General features: G+C 42.6%; 1 protein-coding gene across 3 annotated transcripts in view; it reads right to left on the bottom strand.

The window, feature by feature from the left end:
- SEPTIN8 (septin 8) overlaps positions 1-23,996 on the bottom strand; it is a 192,197-nt gene that overhangs the window by 130,141 nt on the left and 38,060 nt on the right. For all 3 annotated transcript variants that reach the window (XM_082254249.1, XM_082254250.1, XM_082254251.1), the window contains exon 2: positions 598-712. In XM_082254249.1, the coding sequence (XP_082110375.1) occupies positions 598-712 (115 nt within the window). The remainder of the gene's footprint in view (positions 1-597; positions 713-23,996) is intronic.

Below are 23,996 nucleotides of genomic sequence, written 5' to 3'. Positions count from 1 at the left end.
ATAACAACCAACCAGCTCATGGCTGTCCAGAGTATCAAAGTCCTACTTTGGCCACTCCTTCAGCATGCCTCAGTAGCATTGCCATGCAGAGATGTGTAGTGAAGACAAAGCTCTCTAAAAGGAGTGTCAGCTTTGCGCCCCACTCCGCTCATATATACGTTGTCTGCCGGAAAACCAGTGTCAAGTGTGGGAAGTCTGCATACACTAACACCTCCTAGTAGACTATCAAGGTGTGCATTTTATTTGTGACTACTGTTAGTAGGTGGACAAACCTTTTCCAGCGTTTTGTGATCTCCACTGTTTATGTAAGTGCAATGCAAAAAAAAAAAAAAAATAAAACCATCATTTTTGGCTACTGGCAGTGAATACAATGAATCAAACCGATACGAAGTTCATTATTTCCTTCTCACTATTCTAATGCAGACAGGACAATTGTTTACAACAGTGTGGATCTGTAAGGACAGTTCTCAGATCGAAAGATCGATTGCAGTCAAAAAGTACTGCTACCTTAAAAAATTAAAAAAGTAACATTCTCACTAGATCGCCTTTATTTGCATCTTCATAAATAAAGGATTTTTAAGTCCACAGGCAGCTTACCCACGCAGAGGATGTTGAAGCAGAAGCCTTGGGTGACAGATTTACTAACAAGCTGATCCGGAAGACTGTCGAAACCCACATGGCCTCCCAGTGCGAGGCTCCGTTTTTCGTCATTCTGCCAGAGAAAAAAAAAAAAAAAGACAGACAATTACAATTTGTGCTGGTTCTCACAGGGTTAAACAGAGCGTGCTACTGAGATATGCAAGGGGGGCACTGGTGGATGTGTCCTAAGAAGTAACCCCCCATTTTGTTTTGATATGCTACATTCCAGACATACTACTAATCAGGGAACAAGGATCAGCAGGGAAAAAAAAAATATCAGATTAGGACTCTCAACCTAAAGCTGCAAAGTTGAGAAGCCAAAATAAGGGATAATACTATCTCAAACTCCTACAACTCACAAAATGTATATAGGAATGTACAATTTAGACTAAAGGGCACACCGAAGGTCTTTACACTTTTCATTACTTTGGCATATTCTTGGGCAAGCACCTAGGTAGAAAGACTGAATGGTAGGAGAGCACTGCAAACTTTGGGACTCTCATTAAAGGATCTCCCACCCTCGCTGCCATCTAGATGGAAAAAGCCAGAAAAGCTTTGAGCGACAAAAGAAGGCCAATTTACTCAATAAAATTATGTGGGTATCCACTTCACTTATCCAACCGTGCAAATTCCTGTACACTTAAAAAACCTACTATACATACTATAGTACTAAAGATTCTATGAATAAAATGTGATCTATGAATGGGTAGATTGAAAGATTCTCCATTCATAGATTGTGTTTCAATCGTAGAAGCTGTAGTAACAGCTCTTCTGAAAAGAAGAACTGGGTGGAAAAGGTGGGCATAGTTGGGTACTCTTGGCGAGTGCAAATCACAGCTCCCTCAGTTCTGTTGACCCCCATTACACAGAAGAGTGAGTGGTTCTGTAGGTACATTGACGATGAAAAATGAAATGTAAACCAGGAATTAATAGGAAGTCATGTACCTTGTGCTAATTTTATTTTATTTTTTAACCACAGACTTCAAAATTGAAAGAACAACATTTTAACATGCTACGGAGTCCAAGCCAAAGCGTACTATAAGGCCCTTTCACACTTTTACAACCTGAAAGTCACACGACTTGAAGCAATGACTGTGCAATCTTGAGGTCTATGGACCTCAAGTCTCATCAAAGTCGGACCAAAGTAGTGCAGGGACTACTTTGAAGTCTCACACATATGAATGGTACTCATTGGAAATCATGGGGTACGACCCTTATGCGACTTTGCAGTCCAAAGTCACAGGACAAGGTCGCACAAGTGTGAAACGAGCCTTAATATATTTATGCATGTTTTTCATGGAACCAACGCAGACACATGTACACAAATCATTCACTCAGAATGAGTTCTGTGGGGATCAACAGTCAGCCCTTTACTACACAGGGCTGCTTAGGGTAAAGGGGGCTTCTGCCATCTTCAACATTATATCAGTCCCCCAACATTAAATAAGTTACCGCTTTTCTATATCTATATACAGTAAAACCTCTATAAAAGGCGACGAAATCTATAGAAGTGTGTGCTAGAAGTATAAGTGCCATGATACTTGCCTTTATGAAATTTCCTTGTGTTTAAATATTTTGTATAATAAAAATGTATAATAAGATGACTTCATGTTTGGCCTATATCAGGGGTCTTCAAACTATGGCCCTCCAGTTGTTCAGGAACTACAATTCCCATCATGCCTAGTCTTGTCTGTGAATGTCAGAGTTTTACAATGCCTCATGGGATGTGTAGTTCCGCAACAGCTGGAGGGCCGCACTTTGAGGATCCCTGGCCTATATAGTTCAAGCTTTGTGGTTTATCTATATACAAATACAGATGTTGGCCCATACTGTCACATTAATATACATTTGTGCTAGAAGTACTGGTGGCAATACCTGTGCCATCTGCTTCAGGCACTATTACTGAGATGAGCAGAGGGGCCATGGCAGATGTGTCCTTAGGAGTCAGTCCCCATTTTGTTTTGATTCTACATTCCAGACATACTACTAATCAAGGAAAAAGGGATCCAATTCTGACTTTGTGGCCTACATACAGCCAAGTCATATTAAAACATTACTTTTACTCTACATGCACACACCGTGCTACTTTTGTTAGCAATAAACCAAGTTCCTTTCCTAACGTATAAACATAAATACATGAACAGCATGGGTTAAAAAGTCACCCTGCAATTTTTCTCTTCCAAACAATATTCATTGATTTACATCAAGCCCTATTGCACAATCTGTACTGCAGTTTCAGGTTCATATTCTTTGATCTGAAAATAGCACAATATGCCATGATTTATCCATAAAGTGTGCACACAACTGAAAAGCCAAAACACAGCAGGCCCAGGACGTGTGTGTATAGACTGGCCCGCCACCCTCCAAGCAGCTACAAAATACAGTATGTGCGAAATACTTTCTTATTCGGGATCAGGGATATATGAAAAGGTTGTCATTTGGAGGACATAGATTCATAGCAAAAAAATTTTCAAATTCTAAAAGTAAATTTATTCTGTTTGTTAGAAATAATTTAATGTTAAAAGTGGCATTAGAGTAATAAGTTTAGCGCCTATAAATATAGTATACTTTTTTGACCAAACAATTTTTCAGCAAAACTTTAGAACCTTTATAAGGCCAGCCATAGATGGTTCAAATCTCAGCCGGTTCAGAAGGGACTAGCCGAGATTTTATCCATGTACAGGCAGGCTGATTGTACCAAGGTCATCAATCGACTGGGGTACAACCAGCATGTCAGATTTCTAACATGTGATTATTGCCATCACTAAGACCCCGTTCACACTGGGGCGACCCGACTTTGCCGGGCGACCTGTGAAGTCGCGGTGCGCAGCTCGCACCGCGCCCTCGGAGCGGCCGGCAGGGACTTCATATCATTGAAGGCAATGCAGGTCGCTCCGGGTCGCCCCAAAGAAGCTCAGGACCCTTTTTCTAAGTCGGAGCGACTTGTGTCGATCCTATTAGAACGGGTCCACAGCTTCTCTATGGCAGGCGACCCACGGCGACTTGTCAGACGACCAGGTCGTCTGACAGGTCGCCCCAGTGTGAACGGGGTCTAAAAGTAATCATGTATTAAAAAAATAAAAATAAAAAAAAAAAATGTAGAAGAATGAAGACTAAAACATGTCAATCAGCTTAGAAATATTACCCAAGGGCACACAGAAGGAGAAGTTGGTAATAACTAAAGCCAATTGGGATTAACCAAGGATTATTTATATAGGAACAGTATTAAAAAAAAAACACAACCTTTTCCCCACTTTGGAGGTCATTTAATTGGACATATAATACATTTTAACAATGATATTGTTTATAATGTAGGTTGACTACAATTTATACAGCAGCTGCTGTCTGTACTCTACACTCCAGCAAAATAGCACAGGCCCCATTGACTTTGCCCAACATATCTGCTGTGGCAGGAAAACAAGCACTGAGCATACCATGTACACCCAAAGCACTTAAGAGTTTTTGGAGGTCCCTCCTTCTCCCCAAATCCTCAAGTGGGAAAAGACCAGGACACCCAACAACTTTTTAAAGTTTTTGTTGGGGAAATTTCCCTTGACTTTTTCCTAAAGAGGAAATAAGGGGAAATCTTCAACAGGGAAACCAACAAAAAACTCCACAGAAGCTCTAAACTATTTTTTTTAAAAAATGTGTTTATTGCGGTGTGTACTCTCTTATGGAAGAAATAACTTAAGTTTCACATCAGCGAAAGGCCATATACAAACAATTTGCTGCCAGACCTGTCAGACCCTCTGAGAAATATCTACCATTATTCTTTTTGTTTTCATTTGTAGGAGCAAAGTAATAAATCTCCATCAGTGTGATTCAGTTTCCAGTTTTATTATAGATCATGGGAATTTTGCATGGCACAATTTCCTGCACACTCTTCAAAATATAACCCATAGTATTTTCTTGTATTCACTGTATGTGGACAATGTTTGCTCATCACATTAGGCCAAGTGCATCTCCTCCTTTAGGTCATGGTATAGGTAGATCTAAAGGAAATGGATAAATTGGATAGGTCTATTTTTTATATTACAAGTAGTGGTATAAATTCTCCTTCACAATGTCTGTTGGCCGCAACACAAAGAGAGATGCCTATCTTCCTCACTCAAACACTTGTCATTCATTATTTACTACACATACACAAGTAGACTATTGTAAGACATAGGATTTTTTGATGGCATTTCACAGCCATAATAAAATAAAAATTATTATACCTTGCCCATATCATACTCAAGTGTCTAGTTTTACCTTTGCAAAAGAGGTTTGCAATGCTTTGGACCCCATTGCCTAGTTCTAACGCACCTCAAACACCTGGTTTTCTCATCTGACATACAAATGTCTATCTATAGGTAAAATAGGTAAGGATTAGAAAGCTTCTCAGGTTTTCATACAGTTGGAGGCTCCATTGGAAAGATTTCTTCACTTTCGGTGAGGTAAAAAAAGAGGATTGTCCCCAGAATAGAAAGTGATGGCAAATCTTTCTAAGAGAGCTCGGACAGAAGAAAAAAGGTTTACATTTTTTTTATTGTAGGGCAATGCTAGAACCTCCGTCAGTTTTTTGTGTTGTCCCTTTACCTACTGCAGATTTTTCTTTATTTCCCATCTCATAAAAGGTTGTGCCATAACAGAAAGTAAGGGGAATCTCTCTAATGCAGACTCCGATCCCAGCAGAACCCGACAGGGGTTTCTAAACTTTCCTCACATTGTTCAGAAAAATATAAACAACGTTAAGGCCCCTTCCACATGGGGTGGAATAAGTTAGTCCAATGGAGACGCTTGCACAGTGGGAAATCTCCGCTGAGCAGAAGGATGACAGGCTCATGTCCACTACAATATGCAGAGCGGACACAGCCTGCTGTTCTCTATATTGGAGTCGGATGGAAATGGACTGCATGTCCATTTCCAACTGACTGTCATCTGATCCGCTGGCAAAAGTATCCCCGTCCGCCTGTTTTTAGCAGACTGTATTAGATGCCAGCAGACGCATGTCCACTGACATTCGCCACTTCATTAACCGCTTGCCGACCGCCGCACGACTATTTACTGCGGCGGTCAGCCCCTCACAGGCAAAGCGACTTAGTACTACTTTGCTAGCCTGTGAGGCTCCAGGGAGCGAGCGCTGCCGGAGGCGCGCTCCCGCGCGGACACGGACCCCCCCCCCCCCCCATGTCCGCCGGGCACTCGCGATCGTCCGTTACACCGGAAGAAAGGCAGGCGGCTGATGTAAACAAAGCCGCCTGTCATTCTTCCCTTTGTAAGAATGGAGATCAGATGGTTCTACTATGTAGGACCGTTGATCTCTGTTCTTAAGCCCCGTACACACACACAGATCGTCGTCATACAAACGTCGGCGGACGAAAGATCTGCCGATTGTACGCGTGTTAGTATGGTGCCTCCGACAGCTGTCTGCACACAATCCGCGGACAAGAGTCTTTCTTGCAAACATGAAAATTTTTGTCTGCGGACACCAGAACGGACGATTGTTCGCCTGTCAGTACAGAAATCAGCCGACAGACCGCAGATTTGCAAGACTGGGCATGCTCAGAAAATAAAAAACACAGGGAAAGTTAACCATTACATGACATCACTTCTGCAGTCAGCTGAAGTCTGCGGACAAAATTCTTGTGCTGTCCTTGTGCTGTCTTTGCACTTTTCAACAGACACCGACATCCCGGGGAGAAAAGACGAACATTTGTATGACGACGATCTGTGTGTGTGTACGGGGCTTCACACTAGTAGCCACAGCCAATCACAGAAACTCGCCCCTAGGACACACTTAACCCCTCCCTCTCAAATACAGTTAACTCCTTCACTGCCAGTGTCATTTTTACAGTAACAGTGCATATGTATGTCACTGGTAACCCCAAAAGTGTCAAAAATGTCAGTCAAGGGTCCGATCTGTCCGCCGCAGTCCCGCAAAAAAAAAAAAAAAAAAAAAAAAGAGGCAGATCGCCGCCATTACTCGTTTAAAAAACAAAAATCTTTCCCTTAGTAAACGCGATAACTACTTTTGCGCAAACCAATCAAAATACGCTTTTTGCGATTTTTTTTTACCAAACATAGGTAGCATAAAACAAATTGGCCGAAAATGTTAAAAAATTTAGATTTTTACATTTTTTTGGGGGGAATTTCATATAAAAAAAAAATGTGAAAAAAATTGATTTTTGTAAAATCTTACCGTAAAATCCTTTTCTCTTAGCTCATTGACAGACGTAGTCCTCGGTGATACAGCACCTTCGGGTTATGTTGCCTCCACAGGAGTAGGACTAGACAGGAAATAAAATGCTCTGGCCACACCCTAGGGGCAGTCCCAGAGGTTATATCCTCTCTCTCTCTGCCTCAGCAAATCAGTTATGTCATAAAAGCAGTCTTTAGAGAATTTAACCCAACCCAACTCAAAAAAACAGAGGGGCGGGGACTACGTCTGTCGATGAGCTAAGAGAAAAGGATTTTACGGTAAGATTTTACAAAAATCCATTTTTCTCTATCGCTCATTGACAGACGTAGTCCTCGGTGATACAGCACCTTCGGGAAGTCCCAGAGCAGTATCACAAATGAGGGGTGGGAAAATGGAAATCAAATCCAAATCTAGAAGGCCCAACCGGTGCCAACTAGAAGTTTACAATGCTCATCCTTAATGATGAGACTCAACAAAAAAATTTTCAAACAGAAAAAAACCCTCGAGGTAGACCACCGGTCTCCTCAAATTGCGGCCTGCAAAAAAGAGGGGAACCCATCCTTACCATTACAGAGAGGGGCCCGCGTTCACCACAAGACCCGTCAGGGGGAAAGGGGGAACATACTACTCACCATACCGGAACCAGGCGGGCGCCAACTCCTGACAGTACCCCTTTCCACCGAGGTAGGAGGGCTGTCGACCAATACGGGCGCCGTGACTCATGGTCTTTGGCGTTTCAGCGAGACGTTTAACTCGCAGGGTCAGTCCCCGTCCAGTGGGACTATGTCGCGGCCGACCCAGCGCGGAGCTATGGCCTGCACGTGCTCGTAGGCTGAACTGGGGTGACCACTGGATCTCAACATCCAGCCCGTCGCCCAGTTCAGCTTTCTTGCTTGAAGATCTCACAGGAACACTGGAGAAAAAAAGCTGTCTTAAAAAAAAGTCTTTTCTAAGAAAAAAATCCTGCCAGGACCGAAGATCCCAGCAAGGTATCTAGGTCCTTACTCCTGACTAGACAGAAAAAAACTGATTTGCTGAGGCAGAGAGAGAGAGGATATACCCTCTGGGACTGCCCCTAGGGTGTGGCCAGAGCATTTTATTTCCTGTCTAGTCCTACTCCTGTGGAGGCAACATAACCCGAAGGTGCTGTATCACCGAGGACTACGTCTGTCAATGAGCGATAGAGAAATATTGTTATTTTTGCAAAATTGACGCTCTTTTTTAGTTTATAGCGCATGATAAAAAAAAAAAAAAAAACGCACAGGTGATCAAATATCACCAAAAGAAAGCTCTGTGGGAAAAAAAGGATGTCAAATTAGTTTAGTTACAGCGTCGCACGACCGCGCAATTGTCCGTTAAAGTCACACAGTGCCGAATCGCAAAATAGGCCCTGGTCAGGAAGGGGGTAAAATCTTCCGGGGCTTAAGTGGTTAAGAACAATGGGTGGTCCGATCGGGTCCGCATGAAAAACAGGCAGGCAGACCTGATCAGTGCACTGGTGTGAAAGCGGCCCTAGAGTATAGATACATGTCAAATGCTAACGGACTGTAAACTGAGCTGTGTACTACATAGTCCTGACCACAGCAATGTCTGCATTTCTTTTTTTGCCCAACATACGGTAATTGTTTAGTTTCATGATTGTTACGGAAAAAATAAAATAAATAAATAAAAAAATATTGTAGTCAGAGTAAAAAATAGTCTTTACTGGACTTCCTCCAATGTAAAAATGATGGTGAAACTTTGACACAATGCCCAATTAAAAAAAATAAAATAAAAATCTAGGACCTGTAGATTACACACTTTCTACCAGTAGACTTTGGCCATCCAGTAATGTTGATACACTTTGACATAACGCACCTTGGCTCCAAGGCACCCCTTTCTGCCCCTTCTTTGTCCCGCTCTCCAAAACACCCATCAATTCCTGGCTGTTCTGATTCACAGTATTTCAGATTTTTTCACGCAGTTGTCAGATACTTACAGGCACTTCTTACATTGTAGATCTTTGCTATAATTCTAATGTAATGGGATACTAGGTCATGTTTCTGTACAATATAAATCAGTACTGTGGTTATCCAACTGCCTGTATATTCTATTTCAATAAATCAAAAATATTGAAAATGAAAAGAAAAAAAGTATTTGTTATACAGAGGTGATGGACTTTAAAAACTGATCTACTTCCAGGTTTTAAATATTTTAGGTATGTCTCCTTCCTCATCCACAATACTACAGTACTTAAGAGTTCCCTAATATGAAACCCACTTTTCTATTTTCTTGAACGCTCTTTATTTATATTGCAACACTAAAACAAAATCAATATCTATTACGTATCCATTTTCTATTTAGAGATCATTTATGTACATGTTCCTCTGACAACCCTCTATTAAAAGGAAACCCATCTCTGATGAAAGCATGTCATGTTACACCTCTTAACATTTTAACACATGCATGACTCATTTCCACATCAACGTTACTGTGCATTGCTTGTAAGTGCAGATCTACAGTACATATGGGGAGGAAAAAGGAGCAGGTAGTCTTTACTCTAAAGAAAGTGGAACAGCCTGCATCAAATGAGATTTCACAAAAAATATAGTTATGGTTAAAATGTACTAATATATGGTTTGTCTGCCAACATCAGGCCTCCATGGAGGAACTTTTGCTAACCAACCTTACAAATCCAATATTCAGAGCAATGTTAACCTGCAGCTTATCTCTGCTCACTCTGCTTAGTACTAAACATTAATAGGGGCAGAAGGTTTTTTTTTACCTTAATGCATTGTATGCATTAAGGTAAAAAACCTTCTGTGTGCAGCTCCTGCTTATACTTACACAAGAGCAGCACCACGTATCGCTCTCTCCTCACTGGCATAGAGAAAGCAGGGGTAGCCATTAGCTCCTGTTGCTCTCAATCACAGCATGTGAGAAGGGAGCAGAGGGTGGGGCCAAGCCGCACTAAGTGGGTCAATGGACACAGATAGCGTGGCTTGGGAGCAAGTCTGCATGAGAGCCCCCATAGCAAGTGGCTGGCTATGTGGGCAGTCCAGAGGGGGGGAGGAGCCAGGAGCACAAGCAGAGAGATACAAGGAGGAGGATTGAGGCACTGCTCTGTGCAAAACCATTGCACAGAGCAGATTAGTACATTTTTTTTTTTTAAGGTTTTACCTTTACAATCTCTTCTGCCGGGATTTTATGTCCAATAAGATTTTCTTTAACTCCTGTAAACACCAGAGAAAACAGGAAAAATCTCTCCAAAGTGAGAGACATGCCCCGTTAAAACCGATGTCACCAAAACCCACATTGATAGGAGGTTTCCTTTAGGCCCCATTTGCAATTGTGAGACTTGTCCTGCGACTTGGGACTGCAAAATCTCATGACAAGTTGTACCTCATGATTTCCAATAAGTACCACTCATATTTGTGCGACTTCAAAGTGGTCCCTGCGCTACTTTGGTTCGATTGAGGTTCATAGACCTCAAGATTACACAGGCATTGCTTCAAGTCGCGTCAAAGTCCCGTGACTTTCAGGTTACACAAGTGTGAATGGGGCATTATTCGGGTTTCAGCTCCAACTAAAAATCTGGGGATTTTCCTCACTTTTAGTCCCAGTAAAACAGAGGTCACCATGACAAATATCAACATAGGGGGACACACACTGCAACCAAAACTAGAAAGCGGGATTTAGATTTAAATGGAATTATATATTATATATATATATATATATATATATATATATATATATATATATATATATATATATATATATATATATATATATATTTTTTTTTTTTTTTTTTTTTTTTTTTTTTACTATAAAACAAAGGCTGCCACAATCAATTCCCATTAAACATATGAAGCACTTACTACACCTTTTGTTTGATGAACCTAGAATATAGGTTCAACTGGGCTTTACATTATAGAACAGTATAAAAGAGTTGTAATTTTAATAAAAAGGTGTGAAAAGAGTGTTCAGATTTCATTTTCCAATGCTTATAGTTCAGATTTCCTTTCCAGAGAAGAGTGAATACTTACCTTTCGTGCTGCCTGCACCAAACTGTAAAAAGAAATCCTCAGTTGATGGCAGCTGGGAGAGTCAAAAGCTTTATTACTGGGACACAAAAATGTGGAGTTTTGCAGAAGAGGCCATTGAGTATTGGGACACAAAAATGACGTAGAGTGCTACAAGGGGATCAATGAGATTGACACCTTTGAATGTGTCAATTTCCCAGCACACTTCAGCTTAGGTTTTCTCTTGAAAGGAATGCTGTTCTGGTGACAGACAGCAGGAACAGTAAACATTAAAATATTCACACTTTTGTATTACAGTTGGCCATTTGGGTTTTTTTTTTTTTTTTACTGACAAGGTTGCTATATAAAAAAAAAACAGCGGTTGTGCCTTTGCGCCGAGCAGCCGCATATTTGCGTGAATTAGTGTAAATACAGCTGTGCCGAGAGTACACGCCCTGCATGCTCCCGGCACAGATATCGGAAGCTAATGGAAACCTCCCGATTGCTACTTGCAATAGGAGGTTTTCTGATCATGTGACCGCTGTGACAGCCAATGATGGCGGTCACATGATCCTAAACCCTGACCGGCCTCCCGGCATCCCAAACCTCTTAAAGGGCTGGGAGGCGCAGGCGCCAAGAGGGTAAAGTGCAAAGATGTCAAAGAGACCAAAGTGATGACCCTGCTATGCACGCAGACCTGTAGGAATAAAAATCCAGTATCTAAATTGTGTGGCTTTTGAAGGGGAAAACAACATTCCAAACCTGAAAATAAACAAGACCCCGAAAGTTGTCTAACTGTGAAGGGCCTCAGGGATGAGCGCAAGTGACCCTCGTCTGAACCCACCTGAGCTATCCTGTTAGGATGCGGTCACTGCAGACTGGCAGTCATATACGGCCAAGGCGTTCCTCACCTCGCAGCCACACATATACACGCAGCTGTGGGTGGGAAATGCCTTGTTCACTTCTAGTTGGCAGTCTGCAGTGACGGCTTTCTGGCGGGATAGCTCAGGTGGGTTTGGACTAGGATCCGAACACGCCTGAGCTCATCCCCAAGGCCTATATAGCCAATGTCTTACTACTTCCATTCCTATGCATTCTTAAAGCCGATGTACAATTAAATCATCATACCAGTTTACACCAGTGACACCAGGTCAGAAGCATAAATACTTGAGATGTGCTCTTGTTTAAACATACAAACAACCAGAAGCTAGGAGAGGATGAGAAGTACATATACATGAAAGACACATCGAGCCCCAGTTTGATATGCCTCAATAGCTAGATTGTAGCACCTTTATGTTCCTAGAACCCGAGTTCTTGGCGTTTGAAAGAATGTTCCTCTCAGCACAGCTGCATTTGTTTTTTCTAGAATTACGCTCTCACTTGCTTGTGTTGAGATATTTTAGGCTGCTCGTTTGCAGATTGGTCTGTAAAACAGGATTTAAAAAGGGGGGGCGAACTATGCCAAAAGATATTTGAGCTTCCCAAATGATCTAGTGAATATGCAGCTTATCCAACTAGCTTGATTAGGAAAAAAAGCATCCTGGGATCAGCGGTGTTCCCAGGCAACCACAAGCTTCAGCTCTGTCATTTCATGGCTCTGCTACAGAATAAATTCTTAAACATTGGAGCATTGTGGCCAGATTAGATGCCATCAGAACTTTCTCAGGATCAAAGATTTTGGCATCTCATCTAGTCCATCAGCCTCTATGCTGTATTAACTACTTCAGCACTTAAAGTGACATTGAGTGCCAGTCCCACATATGCGATGTCAGACACTGCTATGCAAATCACATGCGATGTCTGTGCATTGCAAATTCAGCCATACAGATTGTATGCCTGAATTTACGTCACATTCGGACCAAAGTCGCACAGAACCCTTTTTTGTTCCGCACCATCGGTGTTCACACCGATGCAATCCGATTCATGTCCGGACAGTTCGCACTGCGATATGCGAACGGATCTGGGGGGGGTCGTTAACTTTGTATTGACAACCCCAGCGATTCGCATATGGCAGTGTGAACTGCCTAGGTGTCAAGTTCGATGTGGGAAATCGCAGTGGGTTCACAGGGTTCCAGCATCGCATGTGTGTGAACCGGCACTAAAGCCTTTTTTTTTTATTAAAATAAAAAAGATGGTATACTTACCTGCTTTGTGAAATGGTTTTGCACACAGCAGCCCAGGTCTTGTTCTGGGGTCCTCCGACAGGCTCTTTATGCCCCTCCTCTTCGGCAGGGGGAACCCGTGTGTGCTCACTCCCGAGGCCCACTGCTGTGTCACAGCATTTAACTGACAGCAGTGGAAGCCATTGGCTATCAATCTGCCCAATGAGGAGGGAGACAGCGGCTGTCGTACACGTCGCTGGATCGGATTAGCCAAAAAAAAAAAAAAAAAGGGGGGTCTGAGGAGGAATAGAAGGTCTTTCACCTTAATGCATAAAATGCATTGAGATGAAAAACCATTAAGGCCCCTTTCACACATACGGTCCCGTTCAGTTCATCAGTTGTCACGTCAAAATGTATCCCGTTTTTTTTACATCCACTACCACCTGTCCATCTAAATGCATGTGCTTCCATTGTTGGAGACTCACTGAATTTAGAGTTAGGACCACAGATAATAGGGTGCCTTGTCGGGGCTCTGTGCCTAAAGCCCCGTACACACGTAGCGATTGTCGGCCGTAAATATTCGGCCACCGACCGATCGGACGATTGTCGGCTTGTTAGTATGATGCTTCCGACAACCGACTGCGACTTTTCGGCCGAACAGAATCTGGTGTGCAGGCATTAAAATTTTTGTTGGCCAACTACAGAACGGCCGATTGTTCGCCAGTCAGTACAGAATTTCGGCTGACAAACAGATGAGAAAGACTGGGCATGCTCAGAGAAGAAAAAAAACACAGGGAAAGTTAACCATCACATTAAATCACTTCTGCAGTCGGCTGTTGTTGGCCGACAAAATTCGTGTGCGGTCTTTAGCACTTTTCAACCGACAGGACAGCACCGGACAAAAGACGGCCGATCGTTCGGCCGACATTTGGTACGTGTGTACGGGGCTTTACACATGTATTTGCAGATGTGTGCAACTAAACCCGTTTATAAACGCATACTGTTGGACAAGTCAATTTGGCTGGTCGCAGACTGGTCAGTAAGGAGAGCTTGGGATCTTTTTGTGCCTCGTTAAATCCCACCTGTGTCTACCTAATGCAGCATCTTTGTATCGGTGTGGCAACAATGCTGCACTGCTAATGTCAAAGCAGAGTTGCTACTCATGTGGGCTGCATCTGCTTGTACTGCAGTGGGATGAGAAAATATTGCAGGGAAGTGGCAATCCCTATTGTAGCTGGTCAATCAGCACATGGCCACGCCTGGTTGCCAGCACTACCTGTGTTGCTAAAAGCTTATTACTGTCAGCTGCAGTGTCTGGGAGGGGTGTGTGTGAAATGAAATGTGAAGATATGGCTCAATCAGGGAAGGTATAGGAAGATTCTGTGGCGCTTGCATTACAAAGTACCTGGATTTGATACCTGTGTAGACTGTTTTTTTTTTTTTAGGAACCCTCAGTTTTACTTTAAAGCAAACCTATCAAAAGAAATAAAAGCTACCAGGACAGTCATACTTCTGAAAATGCTAGTTACAAACTGATCCACCAGCTTCAATGCCAATTTGCACGTGTCCCCCAGATCCATGTCTCAAAGTCAGAAGTCCTTATCTGCATACTTGTTCTAGGTCAGTGGCCCAAGGAAATTACACAAGGTCATGACAACCACCATGCACCTAACAATTCCAGAAACCGTGTACAGTAATGGGTAGCTTCTGGGTTTCTCTTCTAAAAGATTTTTTCTAAATTCTCAAACAAGTTACAGTAGGAGGCACCTTTCCATACACAGTTTGAGTTAACGAGCAAGTGCAGCAGAAAATTCTATTTAAATACTGGCACTGGCCTCAAATAGCAAGCCAGAATATATAGGTGTCAGAAATTCACAGCAGAGCTTACTTCAACAGAACAGACCACCTACTGTGTAACCAGCTAAAATCAGCAGCCAAGCTACAAGTGTAGAATTAGAGAAATCATCCAACACACCATTATGCCAACAAGAACATTGCAGTTTATTTTTGCTGTTATCATACAAATCCAGAAGATCCTAAACACCAAGGAGACCCTACAGCACTAAAGAAAACTTGTCTGTGTGCATTAGGCTAACAAAACGCTGTGCAAATTTAACCTAGAGGATAACCTTGTCAGCTGAAAAATGAAAAGGAGCCACGCTGAAAATGGTCAGCTGAACAGTGGCTGGATTCAATCAGATGCAGCCACTGCTGGAGTATTTTGACAGCCAGTGGGGCCAGCTGTCAAAACACAATAACCACAGTATTCACACTGAAATATACAGCCAGCATTTCGATTCAGCAGAGTAATGACAAAATCCTACCATATTTGAAATAAAAATGGTCACCAAAAGCCTTTAAGCCAAACAGTAAGACTCCATTCACACTAGCACGACTTGTCAGGCGACTTGTGTGCCCTCAAGTCGCCCCAAGTCGCTTGTCATAACAAATGAAATGTAAATGAATGAGAGCCGTCTTAATTGGCACTACTGAAGTCGCTCCGACTTCAGAAAAGGGTCCTGTACTACTTTGAGACGACTTGTATCCAACTTGTGTCAATAGACTTCAATGGGAGTCGCCTCCAAGTCGGATCCTTATCTTATTTGAAGCGACTTGTTATCAGACTTTTCAGGAAGATAGATTAGCCAGGCATTCCCCACATTGCAGCCATGCCTATATGGTATATATATATGTAATGGTATATATATTCCATTATCTCTGCTTGGTCTGTGTGAGTGGCACTGGTGGACACTGATTCGTGGCACTGATACATGGCACTGGCGGACACTGATACGTGGCACTGATTTGTGGCACTGGTGGGCAGTGGCACTGGTGGACACATACGTGGCACTGGTGGACACATACGTGACACTGGTGGGCAGTGGCACTGGTGGACACATACGTGGCACTGGTGGGCACATACGTGGCACTGGTGGGCAGTGGCACTGGTGGACACATACGTGGCACTGGTGGGCAGTGGCACTGGTGGACACATACGTGGCACTGGTGGGCACATACGTGGCACTGGTGGGCAGTGGCACTGGTGGACACATACGTGGCACTGGTGGACACATACGTGACACTGGTGGGCAGTGGCACTGGTGGACACATACGTGGCACTGGTGGGCACATACGTGGCACTGGTGGGCAGTGGCACTGGTGGACACATACGTGGCACTGGTGGGCAGTGGCACTGGTGGACACATACGTGGCACTGGTGGGCAATGAGGTAATGAGTAAAAAAAAAAAAAAAAACAGAAAAGGGGAATTAGGTCACAACACATCATATTCTGATTGGCCAAATACAAAGTCGTCTGTCATATAAGTCGCGCAAAATAATTCACAAGTCGCGCTGAAGTCGCAGTAAAAAGTCGCTCCGACATAGGGCAACTTATGGTCGCGGCAGTGTGAACCGGCTCTAATACTGTCATCTGGAAACAATTCGCGAAAATATCAGTAGTGTTTATTTAACAGTCTGCCAGAAGTCCAGTTTCTAGGGCTCCATGCACATTGGGCATTTTCCCTGCTCTTCTGGCAGGAGAAAAGCCACGTTTGTGCAAACACATTAAGGCACATCAAGCGCTTGGGCATTCATTAATTTCATTGGCTAGACTAAAAATGGAGAAACTTGGGCAAAGCTTTTTTGGTTAGACAACATCTATGGATCACCGTAATGAAGTTCGCTCTGCACTGCTGTGGCCCATTTTCAGCTGAGATCACAGAGCCAGTCCAGGCTCTAAAAACATCACAACCATATGGTTGGGGTTGGGATCCATCCAGAGCCGCCACCTGGCTCTGCCTCTTAGCAATCCGAGAGCCGGAGCCATCCCCCTCCGCCCCCCTCCACAGCCCAGTGCTCCAGCTGGAGGGGCAAAGCAGAGCTGGTGACTGACAGTCACAGCTCTCTGCCCAGAGTGAAGGGGGAAAACACTGCGATCAGTGGCATTTGATTGCTCAGTTCTCACTAAAGAGAAGGTGGGGGATAGATGCAGCATTTGATGCATGCTGCGTCCACCTAGGATATTAAGTTTGCTTTTTACAAAAGCCATACTTCTCTTTTAAATGTATTCTAAAAATTGAAATGTTGATCACTCAAGGGATTGATGCGCCTAGTGTTAAATGATAGGTTCACCTTTAGGAACATGTTCCCACTGCTTCAGCCGCCGTCAGCTGCTTGTTCTCCCTGTGGCAGCCGTACAGGGAGAAGTTCCCCATATTAGCTGTCACTTTTCAAAAACAGCATGGCCATGCGGGGCTCCGCCCACACAGACGCGTCATTCATACGGAGGTCTGTGTATGAATAATCTACAAGTCCTGACATTCTTTGTGGCTGTCGGCTTGTAGTTTTCAATGAACTAGTTCATTGATCCTTCCTGTCAGAATGTATCAGCTTCCTCCCACGAGGTATGAGCAAGCAGATACACCGACAGGTCTGCAGGAGGCCTGCATTGCATCAGTGCTGATCGCTGGTGCATTGCATTACAGGCTACTGCAACAAAAATAAATGCACATTTTTTTACCTGCAAAAAAAAAAAAAAAGTGCGATTTACAAATTATTTTTTTTAACAAAAGTGAACTTCCTTTTAAACGCACATTTCGATGCATATACACGCTTAGTCATTAGGCGTTTTCTAGCAGCAAAATGCTCCTCTCCTAAAGGTTAAAGCACAAAAGGTGACGTGTACCAAAAAAAATTTGTAAGCTGACTTTTTGTATAGTTATCCAACACCCCCTCACATCCCACAAAGTCTTTGGCTGTTTTTGCATGCTGGCAGAGCATAACGCTCTTTAGCGCACAGTAATGTGCTGCATTAAGGCAGCCCATACATTGCTTTAGTACACTGGGATGCCATTGAAAAGGAATGGCACCACAATGCATTAATGTGTGCATAGTGCAGTACTATGGTAATCTCAATGCAGAAGTTATCAACCCAGCCTTCCATACTCCGCAGATCTTGTCTGTGCAGTCCACAGGGAACATCAAAGCTGCCACTGCAAACTATGTGGTACTATGCTTTGTCTGTGCAGGTGTAGCATCAGCCCATTCCTTCATAGATAAAAGGAGTTGTCGATTACTGAAAAGTGAAAACGCACTATAGATGACATCTCTTTAGAAAACAATGGGGTTTGCTGTGCACACGCATATAAAAAATCCAGCCAGAAAGTAAGCAGCAGTGACTGTGCGACTCCCCATGGGCCATACAGAAAAGATCTCAGTTGCACCATGGACAGGAAAAATTAAGACTTTGGGTAAGCAGTTGGAGGCAACTTAAAGGAGAACTATACATAATGAACAGTGGTTAGAATTTAGGTTCTTGTTTTAGTGCCATAAATACCAACTTAATATAAAGTGGAGTTAAAGTATGGGTTACCCCAACATTTAAAATCCCTGATATGCGTTTGTTATAGCTGTGTTAAAAGGTATCCGGTTCTCTTTGTACTACTTCCTTTGTGTGAAATACCTAGTGATCCTGCCAATCCCTCTGGTTTCCCATTTCACACTGACCACTCTAGGCATAGAAGCACATCCTTTCCAGAACGGTCAGCTTTCTGGCTGCACTGGGAGCATAGCCTGCCTGTCCTCCTATTGCCAAGGCTTGTGCTGATACACCCTGCTGTTCCACTGCTCAGGCTGACGTGCCCCCTGCAAGTCTCCAAGAGGGTTGAAATACCTTTCCTAGAAAAAAATAATGTCCTGAGTTTTCAGTACTCCTCAGTACTTTTCTCAAAAGCTCTTAGGGCTCTTTCACACAGGCATTCCTTTTTTTTTGCCCGATCAGGTCCTTTTTTTTTTTTTTTTGTAACGGACACGGATGACACTTGTGTCATCCAGTCCGTCTGTCCGTTTTTCATCCCATCTGTTTGCGGATGAAAAACTGACATAATGCATATCTATGTAAATACGGATGTCTGCGGATGACACCACTGACATCCGTTTTTGCTTCCGTTCAGTTTTTTGAAAGGAAGAAAAAATAGGGTTCTCCTCCGTTCAAAAAAACTGAACTGAACTGAACTGACAAAAAACGGATGTCAGCGGATGATCATCCGATGACATCCGTATTTAGAGATACATTATGTCCGTTTTTCATCCGCAAACGGATGGGATGAAAAACGGACATACGGAACGCCCGTGTGAAAGAGCCCTTAGTCCTGGTGCAAGAATTGAGTAATGCAAAAACAACAACTTGGAGGAGTGGATATCAGTCTGGAAGAGTGGGCCTTCTGCCTTATGTACTATCCACATAGGTTTCTGAGCCTTCATGATTTAAAGGACCCAAACCCAATGAAAAGGGTGGGCCGGGAAGAGCGAGTCCTTAGGAGGAAAAGGCTGGATGCGATGCCTGACATCTAGTTAGTAAAGAAGGCAGGCTCTTACATGCTGCAGCTTCATATGCACACTGTGAGAAACGCATTTCACAGATTTTAAAACATGCAGAAAATGAAAGCATGACTCTCCAGGGACAATTAGGGAACAGCCAATGTATCTTGGGACAGAATAGAAACGGGAATACACATGCTAAGTTTAGAACAAGAGAGCTCCTAATGCCATTCGGATGTATTCATTATATCAACAAACCAAGTGGGAAAATTGAAAAGAACAATAATTACAACATACACTGTGAGCTACTATTAAGATGGCGAGGGCCACAACCCAGAATGTTGGAGAGCACTGGATACCAGGCAACAGCAAACAAGGCAAGTATACCTGCTTACGCCAATCCCTCTAGACTTAACACGCATTTATCCCTCGCAGTATGTGTGGGAAGCACTTGCATATAAAAGTCACTATACAGGTGACCTGGGAGGGGGAGTGAGGTGAGAGGAGCTGCTTGAACGTCAGTGCTTTCTTTGTGAAATTTAAATAATATGTCAACCCAACATTTCAAATTCCTCATACCATGTACTTGTATTAATCATCCTTTTCTCTTCATATGGCCTCCTTTGTGTGAAATCCCTGAGAACAGAAGATATGTGATCACTTATTAAAAATGTCTCCCCACCCCCCCACCCCCCGCCTTTTTTTTTTTTTTTCTATATACAAAATGTTTTGCCTTTAATTTCTATTTTAAATGGAATGGGTTGTTTTAGAAGGAAAGGGTTCACATACTCTAAGGATGAATTACTCCACAGTGCATCCAGTTAAAGTATAGTTTAGTTTTTAATAGAGTGGAGAGGGATTAGAACGCTTGTCAGATTTTTATTGCCATCTGTGCCCCTATTAAGGAAAATCTCCCTTTCCATTTGTCCAGTTTCCATCATCATTGAAAGTGAAAGCAAAAGTAAAAGAAAATCCCAGATTTTGGGTTGTCCCAAGAAAAGAGGGGAAATCTTCCAATGGGAAGGGGGGGGGGTGTCAATGGATCCCCAATGGGTTCTCTTAATTTTCAGGGATTTCCTCTCACATCCTATTTGGCTATCAGACAGGAAGTGAAGGGATTTCTCCGCAATGGGACACAGATGGTGGAAAAAAAAAAAAAAAAAATCTGACAGGGGTTACCACCCTTCCTTGCTATAGCCAAAATGAGACAAATATTTTGCCTATAGTTCTTTAGGGAGGTCAGAGAAGGCGTGTTTTCCAGATAATTTACTGTTAGTTGAGAATATGTAAAAATCTGAATGTTTATAGCATATCAACAGGATAATTTCAAGTGTAAGAAAAAACGAAGGTTAAAAGTATAAAATTATAAAATAAGTTGTATTAAGTTTCACCAATAGTGGGTATGGGTAAAAGCTCAGTTGCAACTATCTCCCCAGTTTATAATTAGGATTTGCTTTACCATTGTAAGTGTCGACAGGATACTAAAGATTGTGGTAGAAGGAAGGGTAAGGCCAATGGAGGGGTCAAACATCCTGGGTCAGGGGAAAAAAACTATAATCCTTGTCCATCACTAAGAAATGGCATGGGAAAAAAATGTTCATGTCACCGTAGTCACTCTTTGTGAAGCAGAACCTGACAGCAACATCACAGTGATCAACCCACAATTGAAATATTGCCTCTTAATGTATTCTAATTTACAGTAGGTATACTTTTACAGGACACCTCTGATTGGAGCACCTGCTGTTACAGCACTTCTCTGCAACAAAAGCCACCTTGCCTACTTGATAGTTTGGTAAAGTGAACGCCTAAAGAAGAAACATCCAGGTCTTTAAAAGCACAGAGTGATCCCATAAATCTGGCACACAAATAGGCAGTTTTCTATCTAGCTTCCTGGTTGATACCCAATCATGCATTGAACGGTCTCAGTGGTCAACGAGTAGGTGCAAATGTAGGGTAAGGCAAACCATTTACTGACCAGGAAGAGGTGTGGTCAACAATTGCCTAAAGCAGCCCCAAACTTTGGGGACACGAGTTTACAAATCACAAAAGGAGCCAGCAAGCAACCACCTGGAAGTGTGCAGAAAGGATTAGTCTGATCCAGTATGCGCCTTGGGCCACCTGTGGTACACAGATTTCCCTTAAGCTCCATTCAAATTTGTGAGACTTTAATGCAACTTGGGACATCAAAGTCGCATGACGAATTGTTCCCCATGTTTTCCAATGATAACCATTCCTAAATGTACGACTTAAAGTTGCAGCAACTCCAAAGTAGTTCATGCAGTACTTTGGTCTGACTTTTATGCAACTTGAGGGCCAAAGACTTCAATGTTAACCCTCAAAAGCTGCATGAAAGTCATACCTGAATGTTATACATTTCAACAGTTGTCCATTATCACTGGTCAAAGCCAAAGTCATATCCAAGTTGCACCCATCCAAAGTTGAGTCAAAGTTGCATTTCAAAAGTAGCGCAACTTTGGAGTCCTACAAGTGTGAATGGAGTTTTAGGCAGAGTCTGTCAAATATACAGTAATTACTCCTGGATTTAGCAGAAATCACAAACTGCACTGTGCTCTATACACATCTCATACAGATAACAGGCAAGCCAGTATGGTGGTATGGAGCAAGCATCAAGATCTGCATTTATCCTACACAAAGGGGAGGAAGGTAGACAGACCATGTCTTCCCAAGGATCCCAAGGCAATAGGGAGGCTTTTATAAAGGCACAAGAGATTACAAAACTTAAGAGAAAAAAAAAAGTTCCCTTCGGATATTAACATTCAAGATTCTCTTTGATAGAGCCAGGCATTCTGTCAAGGTGGATACACTGCATTTGGTGTCACAAGATCCTTACAAACAACATTGTATTCTGTTGGTGACCTGTGCAAAAATTTAATAAAAAGAGAAAAAAAAAAAAAAAGTCAGGAAAGGGGTCCTTTTTTATCTCACCTTTTATGGCAAAAAATTTAACCACTTTACCGCTGAGTACCGCAGTACTACTGAGGCAAAGTGGCTCTTGTAGGTCTGACGATGTAGACCTACGTCGCCAGACTCCTCCCCCTGTAGGCGGCGCTCGCACGCCGCCGGAGGCGCGCTCCCGCTGTTTTCATTCACAGCGGGAGTCGGGCCAGGGGAGGAGCAGCGGCGATCGCCGCTGCTCTGCCCCGATCCTCGGGGAATCCAGTTTGGAAATCCGCCCGCTTGTGCAAACAGAGCGGGCGGATCTCCTCAGTGACAGGGAGTGACAGATCGGAGTGTTCAGCATAGCTGGACATCCGATCTGTCCCTGTCTCACACAGTCACCTCCCCCCCCCACACGTCAGTAAGCACCAGGCATACATTAACCCCTCCCTCTCCAATAAAATTAACCCCTTCCCTGCCAGTGTCATTTTTACAGTAACAGTGCATATTTATAGCACTGATTACTGCAGTAATGTCACTGGTACCCCCAAAAGTGTCAAAAATGTCAGATCGCCGCCATTACTCGTTAAAAAAAAAAAAAAAAAAACACCAAAAATGACAAATCTTTCCCTTTGTTAGTAAACGCAATAACTTTTGCGCAAACCAATCAAAATACGCTTAGTGCGATTTTTTTTTACCAAACATAGGTAGCAGAAAACAAATTGGCCAAAAATTTAAAAAAAAATTGGTTTTTACATCTTTTTTGGGGGGAATTTCATATAAAAAAAAATTTAAAAATATTGTTATTTTTTCAAAATAAACGCTGTTTTTTTGTTTATAGCGCAAAAAGTAAAAATCGCACAGGTGATCAAATACCACCAAAAGAAAGCTCTGTTTGTGGGGAAAAAAGGACATAAATTTCGTTTGGGTATGGCATCGCATGACCGCGCAATTGTCAGTTAAAGTTGCACAGCGCCGAATCGCAAAAAGTGGCCCAGACGTAAAACAGCAAAATGCTCTAGTGGTAAAGTGGTTAAAGTAAGCAGGATTAGCATTTTTTTCCTACACCATGGAAGGGAGTTTGGACACTTAGTAGTCTTTGCATAATAGGAAGCACCTGTGGCCCAGTGGAGAGGAATTTCAGAAAGCCATTTACAGACACCTTGTAGTACATACTGTTACTCCGTTAGGTCAGTTTGTTCTGTATTGTCTAGTAACACGTTACCTTTAAGCGCTGAACATTTGTGCAAATCTAACCATTTTGCCAGAAATACAATAAAAATATGTAGCTGCTATAAAAATGTACACAACAACAAAAAATATCACATAAAACCATTCTCGTAGCTGAATGGAGTGGAGGCTCAGAGGCTCCAGGATGACAGGAGGTTATGGGAATGGACTGAAGGAATGATAATTCTGTTATCCCAGCTGGGAAGTCTCTTGAACTGACCCCGGTCATTACTGGGATAGAGAAAAGGAAGCCAAAATTCACTGAGAAAATCCATGCCGGGATTCAGAGTTAAAATTAATAGGATCACAATGCTGTACTGTGGGGGTAAAAAAATTCCTTTGAAATAACCCTTTAAACTATAAAATGCTATTCTCCCTTGAGATGATACAGACAAGTTCTTTTTCATCTGAGAAAGGTTAAACCTTCTAGACATGAAGAACGTGACTCCCAGCTTGACCAATAATGACCAAATTAAAGCTTCCCACTGAAACCCAAATAACGGAAAGCCATCTACTGGTGCCTATACAGTACACTGCGGCCATTTGCATATTAGCTTTTGTTTTCAATACTTCCTAGTAAAAAATAGAATCAGGTCTGTTACTGTATTATAGGTAAGAGCTTCACT

The sequence above is a fragment of the Pelophylax lessonae genome (assembly GCF_965119305.1).
Source record: "Pelophylax lessonae genome assembly, chromosome: 4".
Taxonomy (NCBI): Eukaryota; Metazoa; Chordata; class Amphibia; order Anura; family Ranidae; genus Pelophylax; species Pelophylax lessonae.
This window is presented reverse-complemented; position numbering and strand designations above follow the sequence as displayed.